The 17421-nt window shown below is 39.5% G+C and overlaps 1 protein-coding gene across 4 annotated transcripts in view; it reads left to right on the top strand.

Moving 5' to 3' along the window:
- The window catches only part of LOC119554013 (BAI1-associated protein 3), a 61387-nt gene that overhangs the window by 17274 nt on the left and 26692 nt on the right, over positions 1-17421 (top strand). For all 4 annotated transcript variants that reach the window (XM_037864730.1, XM_037864729.1, XM_037864728.1 and 1 more), the window contains exons 3-4: positions 4725-4870; positions 16608-17244. In XM_037864730.1, the coding sequence (XP_037720658.1) occupies positions 16800-17244 (445 nt within the window). In that variant the 5' untranslated portion in view covers positions 4725-4870; positions 16608-16799. The remainder of the gene's footprint in view (positions 1-4724; positions 4871-16607; positions 17245-17421) is intronic.

Below are 17421 nucleotides of genomic sequence, written 5' to 3'. Positions count from 1 at the left end.
GCAGTAGATAAAAGTTCTTCAGCTGCTTTAAATAAATAAATATATGATTAACAGCCATGGCTGTATTTGTCAGAAATACCAGGCTATCATTCATTTTTTTCCATTTTTTATTACTGGTGCTTCGTTAAGGGTATTAAAATTCACTTCATCATCCGCTAGCGAATTTCTCTCTATAATATATCAATTGGCTGTTGTATTTCTTTTGGCTTAGGCAATGCATCAAAATGTTCCTTTCCTTTCGCCACGTTTTTTTGTGTATCTGCTGTGTCGAAATCTGATTGAGTTATTGAGCCAAAATTTCCCGGAGCTTCCAGTTATTGTTGTTACTCGCAATTGTGCACATCACAATCGTAATAATAATCGTATATTTTTATGCGGCTGATAGAAGACCCGAGTCCATAAAAAGCCAGCACTGGATTAGGTTTTATTCGCAGCAGAAAGGCTTTAATGCGATTTGTGCACATTAATCATACGCCATGATGCACAGTGTACGTAACAAAAAACCAATAACAAGGATTTATACTAATATTTATTTCTGGGGGATGTTGGCAAAACTTATGACGGTCATTTGAGATAGAGAAAGTGTGGCAGACAATGAAATCGAATTTCATTAAATTAGCAGTTGGAGCAGCGACCAGAACAAGGACACGACTCTTATTGGATGCTCGTCGAATCAATGACCGAAACAACAACGGGAGCCATTAACAAAAACAAATACGAAATAGGAACTTTTCTGGAGGTAAAAACAATCGATAGGGGGGAATGAACAACAAGAAGAATACCTTTCCCAGAGGGCGATTCATTGACAATTTGCCAGGTTGGACTCTGAAGTTTTTGGCACCTGATTGGGGAGTTCCAGAGAGACATGTGTGGTAGGACCTTTCATCTCCCTTGCTTTATTGTTTGCAATTTGTTTTTAGCTGCCTGAACAGAACTTTTCTTTTATGGCGCCCCCTTTTTATTCGCCCAGCCCAGAGGCTAAGAATAACCGAGACGTGCCGCTCTATTTATAGCCCCCAGCATATAGCTTCTATAACACTTGTTGGCAAAAACAACTAATGCCGTTTGCCATAACCGAGAAATCGTGGATGAATCCCATTGACATTTAAGCCGCCGCAAATTGCTTTTGTGCGGCACCAGCTCCTTGGCTCTTTGGCCACACCTCATCCATGTTCTTTGGGCCTGGTCATGTGTTCCTTTATTTTCCGGGCATTCCTCACCTTTCTATCGAGCGCATTTACATAACGAAAAATGAAATTTTCAAGTTATAACAAATTGAATTTTCCGAAAGCGTAGCAAACTGCAAAACAAAAACGAAAAGGAAAACCGTCTAAAGAGGATAACCCACAAAGGTAGGCTCACGGAGATGCTTTAAATATTGACATATGCCATAGGCCCACAAGAGCAAAAGTAAAACAGGTGGAAGGCAAAATGTCTAAAGGGATTTACCAAGGATTTTATGGGCCATATCCAAGAGGTTGACAGCCTAATACAATTATTGGCTAGTTTTGTTAAAGGAATATCAGGTCTTAAACCTAAACTCTTTATCAGATGAGTATTCTGATTTGAATATATTCAAGACACAAATTTTATTATCATAATGTTGTCAATAAATAAGATCTAGCAGGGGAGCTAACCTATTTTACAGAAACAAATAAACCTTCTAAATAAAATATGTTTCTTTTCACGAAATATATTAAAATAGTCTTTGATTTCTTCTTCTTTTTTATTGTATTTGAAAATGTTTAACTATGTTAAAAATGACTAATTTATTATATATTCAAGTTAATACATTAATCTAATTTAACTTTAATGCGAAATTTTGATTTCAGTGTGCGGCTTACTGTTTCTATCAATCTATTTTATAAACGTATCTTAAAACTCTCTAAAATTGTATCCCTTTACAAAAGGCTATAATACAATATATAAACGAAAATAAAATTACTTATATCCCAATAAAATAAAGAATATATGTATAAAGTAATCTCATATCTATTCTTTAATTCAAACTGAAAAGAACCAGATCGTAAAAACTTCTCCCATCGCTGTGCATTTTCAATCTGTTCTGCAGTTCAATGATTCCTCAATCGGCCGTCGTCTGGAGTCCCGAACCAGTTCCAATCGGATGCACTCCGCATCCTTGTGTCCTTGTATCCTTGTAGCCCAATCAGTCACCCGGCTACGTGTTCAGCTCAACATGTTGAGGAGGCGACTTGGCATCGCATTCGCGGCACATTGTGTTGTCTTTTGATCGGAAAATGCCATTTCTTTCCCGCCTGTTCGACAGCCTCAACTTTCTGGGCGCAAGGTCCGTGTTTTCTTTTTTTGTATTTATGCGTTGATGTTTTACGTGCCCGAAATGCCAAGAACTCTTCTATCCTGGCCATTCAAAATGTATGTGCGAATGTTTGCCTTCCGTATGTGCGATGATTGTACGTGTAAAGTTTATATTGTGTAAATGCTGGCTGGGAAAGTCGGAAAAGTGAAAAGGCAGCGGTGCGAGGTAACTCGGTTAGATGTTGCCAAAAAATGTATGTATGACCCTGGAAAAAGGGTTAGCATGGCAAATGAATTTATGTGGTTTTTTTTTGCCTGCTGTTCCCTCTTCTTTTTTCGGCTTGGGTTACATTCATATTTGTATTCGATTCCATTCGTCAAATGCAGAAAGTGAATTTAGTGTTGGTTGGCTTCATTTTCCCATTTTCCGATTTCCGTTTTCGGTTCTCCGGTTTCGCAACGTTTTCGGTGTTATTAAAGCATGGCAAAATATTGACGCGACCATTAACAAAAGCTTTTAGTGCAAATACAGCTGGCAGTGGCACATGGCCATCGGCGATGGCGATGGCGATGGCATCGGCAAAAAGGCAGCCCCGTAAAAGGATGGTCGTCACTTTGACAGTCGTGTCGCTTTGGAGCGTGGCTGCGTTGCACATTTTCATTTGCATTGTTGCTCTTCCCCACCACACTTGATGGCCCACAAGGCCCCAGGATGGGGAGAAATGGTCAATGGGCTATCTATTTTAACTGCCCTGCAGGTTGGCTGTCCTGCAGAGCTTCTTTGGCCGTTCCACATTCGTTTTGGCATGTGCAATTGCCTGACGCAACAGCAACATCCACAGCAGCAACAGCAACATCATCCCAGACAACAACAGCAACTCACATTGTTGACGTGCATTTGTGTTTTGTGCCATGCCGGCACTGCCTGTGGCTTTGATTTGACTTTCAGTTGCCAATTCAAAATGCTTCTCGCCAAGGACAAAAGCAGCTTTAAGTCCGAGCTCTGACAGTATTGTGATGGGGATATTAGAAGGACATCCAGAGAGCTTAGCCAGGCCATAAATATTCACACAGCAAGCTCTATTTAATGCTTGATTTGATTTCGGAAAGTCAATTAAATAACAGACTTATATGGGTCATCGGAAAATTCAAATTTCTTAACCGAATTTTAATCACTTGCTTTAAAGTGGCTAAAAAGCATACAAACACAAAATAATTTAAGGAAACATACATTTTGAACAGAAAACTAAATACATTTTGAATGTTCAAATTGTCTTAAAGGTTTAAAAGAACGAAAATATTATTTTGGCTATTAAAAATTCCAATACCCAAAATTTTCAAGATTTTATTTAATATCAATATAAATTTTTTGTATATTTTATTACGATTTAAAATCCTTTTTTTCTACTATCTGCCTATGTATAGCTAAAGATATTAATATTTATTGAAGTTTTGAGGCCCAAAGCCAATTCATATTGAATATGAATACATTTATTTAGCCAGCACTTTCAACTATAACCATTCGTATATTGAATTTCCATTTATTTTCATTCCATTTACTGAGAGAATTAATTTTGAATCGAAGTTTATGATTTAATGCACATCAATTGTTTTAAAGTGCTATGCTGAAAGCATAATGGAATTGAATAAATCCCAATTGTCTGGGAATTTCGTTGAGCATTTCCACAATTTCCCGCATTGAAATCCCGTGCCTTCAGTCAAACGGCCAATCATCGAATCGCCGAATTCCAATCTCGCCAATCCCAGAATAAGATCCTATCCCACCACCACCCTTTCCACTTCTCAGGGCAATCAAACATGGATTTTGGGAGCCCTTAAAGGAGCACCCTCAATCTAAAACAGGCAAACACAATTAATGGGATAAAAAACGAACTCGAACTGGAGAGTCGCGCACTCTAATTTAGTTTATTTTTGGACACGAACAGCGGACCGGTCTAAGTGCGTGGTCTCAGCGAGCGGAAACGGATACTCATGCAACCAAAAGCGGAAATGTTACGGCGACGACAACGAATGAGAGGGTGTGTGTGTGTGTGAGGGTGAGTGTGTTAGTGCCGGGTAAAAAAGGACGAAAATAACACCCACGAAAGCGGATCCACAGACAGGGTCGAGCCGTGTCGAGCTGAGCATTTCTAGCATTAAATTTATGTACATGTCATTGGGGGCGTATACGTAACCTGCCTTTAGGGCATCACGGTATATTTTTGGCCGGCATTTTCCTTGCCACAGTTTGCCTGTGCGACCATAAAGTGTTGCGAATTCCTTACCTGTGTATCTCGGCACAATTTGATGGCTGGGCTTAAAAAAATATTTGCTACAGCGCCGCGCCTTAAATCCACACAAATTAAGCCCTAAATTAGAAAGCCATCACTTGAAGTAATTGCCGGGCCGATTTTTATGCTTTATTTTGTTGGTTTTTATCTTTGCAGTCGCAGCATTAGAGGACGTGCCCGGCATGCCAACATGATGTAGTAGACAAGAAGTCCTCAGCAAGGACAGCTCAACGAGACTCAGACTCAGGCTGTTGCTCTGGTGATGCCCCATTTCCATTGCCATCGACTTGTTTGCGCCTCCGGTAGGTGTTTAAAATTTCATTTTTATCCCCCAATTTTTATTTACCATTTAATGTGTTTCCTTGTCCTTTCTTTTGGTTGGTCCTGGGAAAACCCAAAACACTGCCCACATGAAACTTTAATTTATTTTTGCATAATTTTTGCAGGTATGTGTGTGTGTGTTGGGAAAATGTTCATTAAACACCCGCAGGAATCTGTCTGTTCTGCTCCTAAATGTTTTTGTTTTAAATTGAGGTAGCCACCACTGGGGGTGCGATGGTCTGGTCCCCGAGATTCCGAGTCCCGAGTCCCTGTCCGCTGGGATGTGAGTGTGGGATGGGATGGGATGTGACTGTGGGATGACATTGACACCAATTATGCATAATTTTGATGGCAGACCCGGGACGAAAACTGCCAGCCAACAATAACAACTTTATTAATCATGCATAACGCTAGCCTAGGCAGATAATAAACGGCAGAGTTGTCGTTATTATAATGATTGCTGGCAATGGACAGGAAAATGGGGAGTCCGATGGAATTATCTCATTAGAAGGGAGAAATTAAGGGATCAACATTAATTCATCGGAAATTTACTTTACTCTTCCCTACTAAAAGGCAATACTGTTTTTGATGATTCCATGCACAACAAAGTTAGTAATGGAATTCCTTAGAATTAGAAATGGTAATAAAACTACATTTGAATTTCCATACATTAAACTCATAATGATATTGGCATTTATAATCATTTTAGTTCTCATATTCTTACCTTAAGTTTTCTTTAATTTCAAGACTACTTACCACATTAAAAAAATTCCAACGTAAAAAATAAAGTAACAGCTTATTTGGTAATTAAAATATATTTAAGTCCTATTTTATAGTTCTGAAAGGAAAATTTAAGTTCATTTTGATCAATAAAGCTTTTAAAAAACAATAGTATTCGCCTAAAGCCTGTAAAACCATCATCCTAAAATCGCATTATATGCTTTATTTTAGGTAATTTAATTTTTCCTAACCTACGTCATTAAAACAACACCTAAACTTCGGTTGCTCTATGGGCTTTTGCGTTGTGTTTATTATTATTTCCAAGTGCCACGCCCACAAACAGACCATAACATGCACCACAAGAACGCCCCCGAGTGGCACATCATCTCTCATACTACCCAGAATGATAATATATTTTTTCAGCTCGGTCTGACCGCAGTTTTAATGCCTTTTTCATTGTCTTTCCATCGTCATGGCCATTGTCGGGCCCATGTCCCTGGTCACGCCCCCGGTGGTTGGGCCCCTTTGCATAGGAACTAGGGGAGTTGGGCATCTGGGGGTGTCTCAGAGTTCCTGGGACTACTCTACTCCACCGGAGACTGAGTGGCTCAGGCAAATTGACGTCATGTCATCAATCAATCTTGCTGCAGAGCTGCGAACCGCACGCCAACGCATCATCACAGTTTGCCTTTTCCTTTCTCATACTTTCCCTACTTTCTCCTGACAAGCTGTGAATTTTATATTTTCCCGCCACACACTCTCTCTGCTAAATCCAAGTTTAGTCGGGCAATTTCAATTTACTTTTGAATTCTTGTTTTCACTTGGAGAATTTTCATTATGCAATGCTCTATGGGATGGATGGCTTTTAACTGCAGGCCGCCTGTGCGGTTTGATTTATGTTTTTTTAATGAGCCCCCGCTGCTGCTTAGCTATTGTGTCTGACCAAGCGTGAAAACGAGGCAAATTTTAGACCTTCAAGTGGTCTCTTTCAGCGAGGATAGTGGGCAAAAGGGTTCAAGGCCATAGCATTGACCTTTGCACCACAATAAATATTCAAAGAGCGTCCTGTGCGAGTAACAAAAATAAGAAATGAGAAATAGCAAACGGAATGGCGTCGGGGTGCTGTTAAATTTTAATTGCGTCGCAGGACACGGCCCTCATGCCGTATACGTTATGCATGTGACCAGGAGAAATTGTCGCTGCTAATTTGCCATTTAACAAGGCCCCCTTTTTACTCCACCCCACCCTGAATGTGTTTGTGTGTGTTTTGTTGGGCTGTTTTATTGCTCGGTTATTTTAATTAAAAACTTTGCTCAGCTGACAGTAGCAATTGCTGTCTCCCCCGTGCCTCTTAACCCATTTTGTCGGCCTGCCTGCCTCAGCATCTTAACTTTCCACCGGCTTCTCCCGAAGTTTCCTGCGCATTTTGGCCGCCTCGAGGAGCGTGTGGCATCCAGACAACAATGCTGTCGGCACAAGAGCTACTTTGTGCCAGTATCCCCTTTGTCTTGTCCCCGTTTCCATCCACGTTCTAGCCTCTTTTGCTATTTTTACGCCGCTAAGCCGCCATTAAAGCCATATGCAAAATATGGCCACGTTAAGATGTGCAAACGTCTGGATGGTATGGGATGGTATGGTATGCCATGGGTGGCACAATCTTGGGCCTTTTTTTATTTGCTCACTGCTCTTATGTCACCTTGTTGATGATGTTGGCGACATTCGAAAAACAAAAGCGCAAAGCGGCGTTCCTAATCCCGCTTAACGATCTGTTGACGTCGCCGTGGCAACCGAATGCCATCAGGCATTTCGTCACATAAAAATACATGGCCAATATATATACGAAATACAGAATAATGAAAAATGTATATGAGGGCGGGCCAGCAAAAAAAGGGTCCTTAACGAAAATAAATCATAAAAAGAAGGGGAATGATATACAGATTACTTGTGAACGAACCAAGCCCAGCTTTAAGTGGAATTTCGCAGCCAATCGGCTAATGGTTTGTCGCAGAAATGGTGAAGGAAATTCTACCAAGGGTATTACACTTGAATCGAATTTAATCTATTTTAATTAATTTAAGTACAAATAGATGATCCCCCAATACATTTATATAAAGTTTAATTTGGTAGCATCATATTAAATTTAAACGATCTTTAAGCTAGTAACCCAATATGTTTTATTAAAAAATCTGTAGTTGTAAGAATACAACATTAAACTTTAAAATATACGACAACTGACAATAAAAAGCAATAACATACAAAAATCATAAAAGCCATTCATAAGTTCTTGTATATGTACGCAAATTTCATTAAAAAGTTGGCTAGGTGTAATTAATTAATTTAAAGAGTTTCCCACACGAAAATGTAAAACAAACATTGTTTTGAAGCCAGTTTCCAACTTTAAACAATCTGGAATTTTACCAGGCGGAATGGACCCGACCTTTACGAAAATTCCGCTCTGTTTGCAAAAATACCATCCTGTACTTTGGCGGAGCAACTGGCCCCAACACGTTTTAATTACGGAGCATTTAAGCAAACAAAAGCGTGAATATGCAGTACAAAAATACATTTTCATTGCCCCATACAACGTGTGCATTGCGCATACGCCGCGTACGCCGGCGAAGTCCGTAAATAAGCTGCGGCGCCCTTAATTGCAGACATTGTAATGGGGGTGAGAAAGCAGGGGGTTGTAATACAAAGCGCAATGAAAGCAAACAATAAACCCGGTCGGCATAAAGGCCAATGGAGAAAAAATACAGAACAGAACAGAAGCTGAAAAGCAATTTTTATGATGGTCCTTGCTAACCCAATAAAAATGAACTTAAAGCCGGGCCAACGAGTTGGAAACATTGAACGTCTGGCAGAACCATAACCCATCTTCGTCGCATCCCCACAGTCTGTCATCCACCCCTTCGATCCCCAAGCCCCATCCACCGAAAGGATGTTGTGCATTGAGCCGTTTTGGATTTACTTGTAATTTGCAACAATGTTGAGCTCTGGAAGCTCAATCTGCTGGCGCTGTTGCAACGTCTTCGTTTGTTCGCTGGCCCCCCGCTTTTGTTGTTCGCTGTTTGACATGTCAAAGCCAAACAAAGCGCCCCCAGACACACATACGCATTATTGTGGAGTACAGGGAGTGGGGATCGGAATCTCCCCATCCAAGACATTAGCACTCCCCGTGGCTTTGATTGGCGTCAAAAAACGCATCAAACAACGGCAAGGCAAGGTGACTTTCAAGTTCAGCGAACACCGTTAAGATGTAGGGAGTTTTAAGACCGGGAGAAGGAGAAATTGTGGGGTCACAGGGGCACCGAACCCTTAACGACCAGTTATTTTAAAATACAATTAACCAGAATTACCAAAAATGTTTAGTGGGTCGTAAAGCTGAAAACGTAAGCAAAACAAAATCAAATTAAAAAAAAAAACAGCAAAATGGTATTTTAAATTAAGATTCATTCGATAATAACATTATATAAATATCAAACAAATTTAGTTTACATTTATAATAATTAATTAGACCAATTTAAAAATCAATTGGAACACGATTATCAAATTGGGTAGACTAGAATTTAATTCAATTCAAAAAAACTGCACATTGACTTAGGTTAAAATATATAAATTAAATGTGTTTACATTTTTTATTTAAAAAACAGCAGTTTAATACATTTCCTGAAAAGAGTGTTATTAAAGTCTATTAGATTAACTTGAATGTGTCGTTCTTTAAGTCTCAAGACTCGAACTTAAATTAGAGAATTCAACGCCAGAAGATAAGGGTATAATAATTATTTCAAAAAATATTAATAAAACATTCCTTATAAAAGTGTTATCGAAGCAGCTTTCATATCTTTAAATAACTTAATCAATATTCATCCAAAAACAAGAGTATGCTCATTTAGGAAAGATGGGTTTAATAACATTGTGTTACAAACTTAGTGTAATCAATGCCGAAAGCTGTTTAAAGTTGCATGGCCATTACTCCGCAGCATTCAGCCAATCAATGCATTAATTAACAGCATAAGGAGTTTATCGAAAGTTTGTTGCGAGTTTTTGGGCAAAACAAGTATAAAGAATAAGGAGTAATTGGGCCATCGATTTTGAATGAGCCAGGCATGCTTGGAATTTGTAATTAAGACGGACAAAGGCTGTGTGGTGGGGTTGATCGAGCGGCAGCCACTTTGAAATTGTTGCAATGTCAAAGGCGACAATTAAACGATGACTCGGCGAGTGTGTGTGTGTGTGACTCACCCACTTGGTGGTTTGGCCACGCTTCACAATTAGGCGGCATAGAACACACACATCCGCCCACACCAAGCACATTAATTATGCATGCGTATGTGTGAGACGCGCCTCCAATTTCCTGTGCGACATTCTTCATTGCCGAAAACATTTTTGCGCCACCGCAAATATAGTCCACGAACGGATCGAGTGTCCCTTGTGATTATGGGCACAGAGAAAGAAATTCAAACTGTATTTTATGAAGTTGCTTCTCAAGATATTTATTAACAAATTGGACAAATTTTGTAAAAAATTCTATGTTTTAACACGGCTAAAAAACGTTTAAATTGGGTAAACTAAAGTAATACAATATTTTTATACGTCTTAATAGTTTTATTATATTTATGTGTATAACAAAAATGATTAGGGCTTGGAAACTTCATATAAAAGTGTCTAAAAGTATGCAAAAATATTTTTTTAATCGGTACGTTATATGTATTTACTCAATGCACACTTTTAGACACCTTTATTGGTTTCTTAAAGCTCTACTAATTTTTGTTTTAAGAAAGAAACAATAAATAAAAAACAAAACTACGTCAATTTCTTGAGAACACTCAATTAACTGTGCTTTAAATTATACCCTATACCCTTTCAATCCTTAATCCTGAATCAAATACTCATCCATATATCAAGTATCAGTATTCATACATTTTTTAAGTGTAAATTGAGAGCTGGCTTATTTGAGAGTTTTTCAAGACCTGCGTCTAATTAGGCAGGCTGGTTACGCCTCGCTGGGCATATGCGTAATTTGATAGTTTTAATTGGACATTCCATGGGCCCCAGAGATACACGTTGAAGCAGAAGGGGTAAAACTCACCCTTCATATGGAATTTTTGATTGGAATGCGAGTAATATTTAATTAGATCTCTGTTGGCACACAAAAACACCTTGCATTTAACTTTCTGCAAAGTTGTGAGCACTCAAGTCTTGAGTCTAAGCTCTTATGTTGATTTTCTTCCTGCCTGGCTAATTAGTAGGATTCCCCCAAGGATTTAGCCCTGACATGGTAATTCTGCTGGCAACTTAATCAATGCGAATATCTTGCAGACGCCATAAGTGCAGCGTTTTTGAAGGCAGCCCCTGTAATTAATAGCCGCAAATCCAGAAAGTTAATTGAATTTCTGTTGCATTTGCGCAAATTGCCCATACGCCCTGTTGTGCCAGTGCGTGTGCGTGTGTGCTTGTGTTTTCGTGCCCTGTTTGAGCTTTAACAAATTAAGCAATTTACCAGACAGCTGCACAAGGCAGGTGACCCTTCTTGGGCGCATTTATCAAAGGCAACTCTTCCACCTTCTTGGGGCCTTCAGCTCGGCACTTTTGCATGCTCGGTGCCCATTACTCATGGCCCCTTGGCCCATTGTCCTGGGCAACCATAGTTGTAGTTGTTCGCCCGACACATCTTGTAGTGGCCACACAAAAGGATCTCCGGTTTATTGCATTTGACAGAGAAATAGAGCCGAGTCCTTGCTTTTCGGCCCGGCAACATGCTGACTACAAATTGCCAAAGCAAACAAAGAACGGCCAACGGAATGGAGAGTGCGGAAAGCGATGCACATGCTGCACTTTTTTGTGATTTATGGTGATGATGATGATGATGCCAATACTGATGAAGCGGAAAAACGAGAAATCCCTGTGGGCGGACACAGAATCCCGTCCCCTGGCTTTGCGGTAGATGCAATTTTTTCGCATCATGTTTAACGCAATTCATGCTTATCGCATCAGCTTTCAATGTCTGCATTACTGGCACTCCCTAAGCAAAAAAAAGAAAACTGAGCCACAGGGATTTTGTACCTTGCAAAAACCATTGAGGAAACATTTGTTAATAATCACGAACAGCGCGGTGAGTCTTACCAGGTTGGGAAAATATAATAGTTCCAGAATCGGTATTCAATAGCTCAAGTTATGGAATCTAGAAGTGCCGTTTTGGGTTCCCATTCTGATAGCCATTGGAATTACGGATAAATCGGACATGAAAATAGGATAAAAATGTGACGCTCTCTTAAAACATATATTTAAATGTAGAGTTTTAGATAATTCAACCACAAACTCAACGAGGTATCCCAAGTCTAAATTGGAATCCTGGAACTCAAGTGAATCTGGAAGTGCAGTTTAAAGGTCCCATTCTGTAAGCCATTGGAATTACGGAAAAATCGAACATGAGAATGGGTTAAAAATGTGACCCCCTTTTAAAATAAATGTTTGAACGTAGATAATAAGGGAACTCCACCACAAACTCATAGAGGTATCCCACAACAAAATCGGAATCCAATAACTTAAGTTATGGAATCTAGAAGTGGCGTTTTGGGTTCCCATTCTGGAAGCCAATGGAATTACGGATAAATCTGACATAAAAACGGGTTAAAAATGTGACCCTCTTTTAAAAGAAAAATTTCATTGTAGAATTTTAGAGAATTCAACCACAAACTCAAAGAGGTATCCCAAGTCTAAATTGGAATCCTGGAACTCTTGTAAAAGAATCTTGAAAAAGGTGTTTTACAAAAAATATACAATAATCCTCTCCAATTGTAGTATCTACCTTTAGAAATATCTTTTGAAAAGTTATTTTTGTAGCGCAGTGTGGTAGTTACTGGCACTTGCTACCGCTGCCATGGCCGTGATTATTACCATTATTGGTTGTTATTAACCTGACTGGTTGCCACAGTTGCTGGTGGCAATTAAATTATATTTGGTCACAATCGCTACATTGTTTGGCCCGTTTCGCTCTCTGAATTTTCCTGGCAGCCCGTGCGTAAAGTAATTTATGTTTTTCCACGCCCACTCACACACAACGCCCAACTAAAAAGAAGACATTTGAATGCCGCACATTTGTTAAGCTCGGTTTTTTATGGTCCCAACCCCTAGCAATTTTTGCCTTTTGAGATGTCGAATCTGGAGTATCTGCCGCAATGTAAAACGAGATCTTTCTCTGCTTTTTTTTGCCGGTTTGCTGGCTTTTCTTTCGTTCCTTCATTTTTTGCAGATATTTAAAGCCACATATCATGTCGAGCCAGGAGTGAAAATAAATTTTATGCCAAAGCATGCGTAGCCGTTTGTTGTTGAGCAGCTGCTTTGTCATTTTCACGTACCACCGTGCACCCTAAAATCCCCATTTCCACCTCCAAAACATCCCGAATTTCTGTTTCCACCACTTTTTGCAACACATTCATCTGCCAGTTGCCTGGGAAAAACTTGGCTTTTGCTAAAAAAAATGACATAAAGCGACATAATAATTTTGCCTTTGAAATTGCCTTACAATTGCTTTTTTTTGTGCGTGCGCGAATTCCTTTCGCTTTGGGGTTTCTGCGTTTTTGTCACAAGCTTATTTTTAGCCTTGTGGCTTTGTGATACTTTTCGCGGAAAACATTAATATTTAAAGCACCCTAAATTTATATTTATATTCAAGATATTTCTGTTCTAAGAAACCTTATCAGAGATTTATTTATAATTTTTCTTTGAAGGATTACAAGATTAAAAACTTTTGCTAGAGTATCTCAAATTCTGCTTGGCGATTGTTAAGATTTGTTTTTCAATTTTGCGCCTTCTATTTGGATTTCGCAACTTTTTTGCGTGCAACTTTCTACCGCAGAATTGTTTGCACAGGTGGGTGGGCACATGAAATGCTTTTAAATTATGCGTGGTAACCAAATCTGCTTATAAAATGTGTCTTAAATTGACTCGAATGTGGAAAAGTCAGCTAGACCCTCGTCTGAGTTCATTTTGAAGCACAAAAAACGATAATTACTGCGAGTTGATGAAGAGCCCGATGTTGTGACAGCTCTCCGAAATATTCGGGAAGTCACATTAGTGCAATCCACATTTAATTTAGTTTTTCCCCCGCGAGCAGCGAAAACTTTTTCGAACAAGGGTTGCTGTCGGCACACACACAAGCATACCACCCACGCAGAACACCCAACTCATTGGCCCACATGCCGTATGCGCAATCATTAATAAAAACTAAATAGATTGAAGCAACAGCGACGAGGAAATTGCTTGTGGCCTTCCCTTATGGCAGGCACTAGGACACTGAAAAAAACAGCACGTAGTCAAAAAATAAAGATTTATAAACTTCGTTTCTTCTATCTACTTAATTTATTTTTTATAGATCCAAGGACTAGATGTAAATCTTTTAGAAATATTCTTACAAAATTAAATCGTTTTTAAGATGGTCTTAAAATTATTAAAACTGGGCCAAACTTATGATTATTGAATTAAGAGGTGGTTAAGCTAAAAAATACTAAAATATTTATTTAATTAATTTGTAACAAAATCAAAAGTTTTCTTTTAAATTGAGCTATACAATACAATTTTTCTAATCGCAGAAAATAAAATACTCCGATTAAGTATTGTGCTTATACCGAACCTTGTTTAAGAAAACAATTACCAACCCTCAAATCTAATAATAATTCCACTTAAGTTGGTTTCTTTGTTGTTTTTTCAAGGGAAGGGATAACTTATATTGGCAGTATAATGACTTCCTGTGTACGTAGTCCTCGTAGTAACTCACATATGGCACTTTCCGCTGCCCGCTGCTTGGCCAGTGACTAATTAATCTTAATTAAAGTCCAAGTTGGCTGCGTATTTATGCCCCCTTTCCAGCACATACACATATGTTCCCAAGGTGGTGGGCAGCTGTTGCCGTTGTGGCACCGCTTCCATTTCATTTAATTGCAATACATTTGTCTGTCGCCTAATGGCAAATTTACGTGCACCATATAAATCAACTTTTGTGTGGGTTGATTTATTTTTAGCGTTTTCGAAAACAAAACACAAACCGAATAAAATGAACCACACATATCTACAACGAGATAACAGAAATGGTTTGCAAATCATTTTCGGAGTCCGCTAATTATGGCACTAGTAAGCCGGATAACATGTTAAAGCTAAATCCTGTTAGAAAGAGAAGGGTATATTGGTTAAAAAGAGACGGGGAGAGAAAGAAAACCCATGCATGAATGCGCTGATTACGCCCACGAACGCAGTGGCTTACACATCGCAATCATCGCTGTTTTGGCCATTGTTTTTACTGGATGCGAATTGTTTGCCAACTGTAGTTCCAGTTGCTATGACTGCTGGCCATTTAAGGCCATATCCTGGCACTGGTTCGGGCCCCGCATTGCCTTTATGGCATTTAAAGCCACTCAGCACAGCACAATGCCATTCATTGTTCCCGAGAGTACTTAACTACACTATCCTGCTTGTTACCAGCCACAATAATGTTCTGAGTTTAATCAGTATTATTCGAATGACGATTGTCAACATGTTGACAATTGTCAAGTATTTCCTTGTAGGCGGTTCTTATCAGATAGATATTGGAATGCTGACAGGTAAATGGATTAAAATCTCTTTAAATGTACAGGCCGTAATGAAATTTTTATGGTGGGCCGTATAGCACTTATGAAAGTGACATAACGCCCGCAGAACACAAATAGTAATTTAAATAATGTTATAATCATAATACATACTAGTTTAAAAAGCCATGCCCCTAGTTCTGAGGTATTTTAATTTGAATGTCTAAGTAACGTGATATTTCATCCCTGATTTAAAACTAAAATAAGTCAAAAATCATAAAAAATATTCAATGGAAAAGATTTTACAAAATCATAATTTTTCTTACGAATACTTTATTTAGCAAGAATCAAATCCTTTAATTCCCTACACTTTTCTGCCAAGTTTAATCTTCTTTTGCCCAAATCAAAATGACCCAAGAGCTTTTATCCGGCTACATTTCCATGGTGATTTTAGCGAACGAAAAGACTGACAGCTAAGCCCGTCACGTTTGAATGGCCAAAACGAAACCAGGACCAAAACTGATGTTCAATTTGCAATTTCATTTTCACCAGCCGATTTGCTCATCCATAAATGAGAGCCAAACCCGGCAAAGTAATTAATTAACTGCTTTTCTGCTTGGTCCAGCGTTTATTTTTGCTCGTATAATAATTATTACTATTAGTGTTTTTGGGCCCGAACTATGCAGAGCCTAATTTATGGGCCAGGAAAACTCGGTCAGGTGACCGTGGATTTGAGTTTGTGTGTGTTTTCCCCAATTATTCATGCAGATCGATTAGCCATGAGCCCAAAAATGGCTCATTAGGCTCAGCTGATTAAACGTTAATTAGGACAGTGGTATTGGGGTGTACTTCAAAAGAAATTTAATTAAGAGCCAGGCCTTCAAGTGAGCAAAACGACCCGCCAATCAATCGATGTTGTATATTTGTATAGACTGAACCAATGCCTAAATGCAATCGCCTTTTTCCCCTCGATATTTGTACAGAATTTGGTTGAGCAAATAGAAGTTGGGGTGGTAAGTCAACAAAACTGCTGACGAAACGAAACGAAACGAATCAAAGACAAATAAAATGGCTGGGGAATTGGGGGATTCAAGACCTAGAGTCCTAGAATGCAGTGGCTATAAAAGTGCCAAACAGAAGTTGTCTTAATTAATTTTTTGCTTGGTTCCGATGAAATACCAGCGCTACAAAGTATGCTACGTCAAAAAAGGCAAACGAAGAGCATCTCGTCCGGCTTTTGTGTCTTGTAATTGCTTTTAATCTGAGCACGAAAATGTTTACATACACACATAATTCCATCCCCTTTCCCCATCTTTTGGCATCGGCTTAAGTCTGGGCCAAAATTCAATTATTGCCAAAAATACCAGAAAACAATTCTCCAGCGGTTGGCAAAAGTTTCACCTTAAACAAACATTTCGTTTCGTCTTTATCCTTGCAGAGCCTTGATAAGAAAACGCCGAGAGTCTGGACCAATTTATAATCGGGCCAAAAAACATAACGAATTGGGTAGGCAAATCCCGGTCGCAAGTTTCCAAGTGATTAATTTCACAAAAAGACGAAGGGGCGAAGAGAAACAACAACTTGAGCCAATTACACCAGCGAGGCAGATAAGAAAAAGCCAGATGCCGCCATGAGTTTCCTCAGCTCCATGCAGCAATATGTAACAAGTGGCATCTCCAGTTTGGGCCTTGGCAACCGCCGCTTCTCGCTTTCGCGGCAGGAGTCGAGTGAGCAGCAGTCGGGGATCGGAGGCGCCACATCTGGCGGCCTCGTTTCCGGTCCGCAGCAGCAGCAGCAGCAGGTGCCGTTTCCGCAGCAGCAATTGCAGCAGCAGCAGTCACTTCCGCAGCAGCAGCAGCAGCAGTTGCTGTTGCAACAGCAGCAGCAGCAACAACAGCAGCAGCAGCAACATGGCCACGCCCCCTTGCAGCAACAGGCGAGCATTGGCAGCGGACTGGGCGTATATGGCACACCCGCCCCGCACACCGGCGTGGTGGCAACTTCCGGGGGCGGCAGTAATTACCCCTCTGGAGGCGTGGTAATCGGCAATCCAAATGCCACCAATCCATTACTGGGTGAGTTCTTTTACGGATCTGGTATTTGTTACCCTATATATAGACACTAAGCAAAATTGAATTTAAATCTGTGATATTATCTACGATAATTTAAGTTTATTGTTTTAGGTATTTACGGAAATAGATTATATAATATATTAATCATTTTCCTAGTTCTTTAGTAAACAGTACAACTAA

Source organism: Drosophila subpulchrella, chromosome 3L (assembly GCF_014743375.2).
Source record: "Drosophila subpulchrella strain 33 F10 #4 breed RU33 chromosome 3L, RU_Dsub_v1.1 Primary Assembly, whole genome shotgun sequence".
NCBI classification, from domain to species: domain Eukaryota; kingdom Metazoa; phylum Arthropoda; class Insecta; order Diptera; family Drosophilidae; genus Drosophila; species Drosophila subpulchrella.
This window is presented reverse-complemented; position numbering and strand designations above follow the sequence as displayed.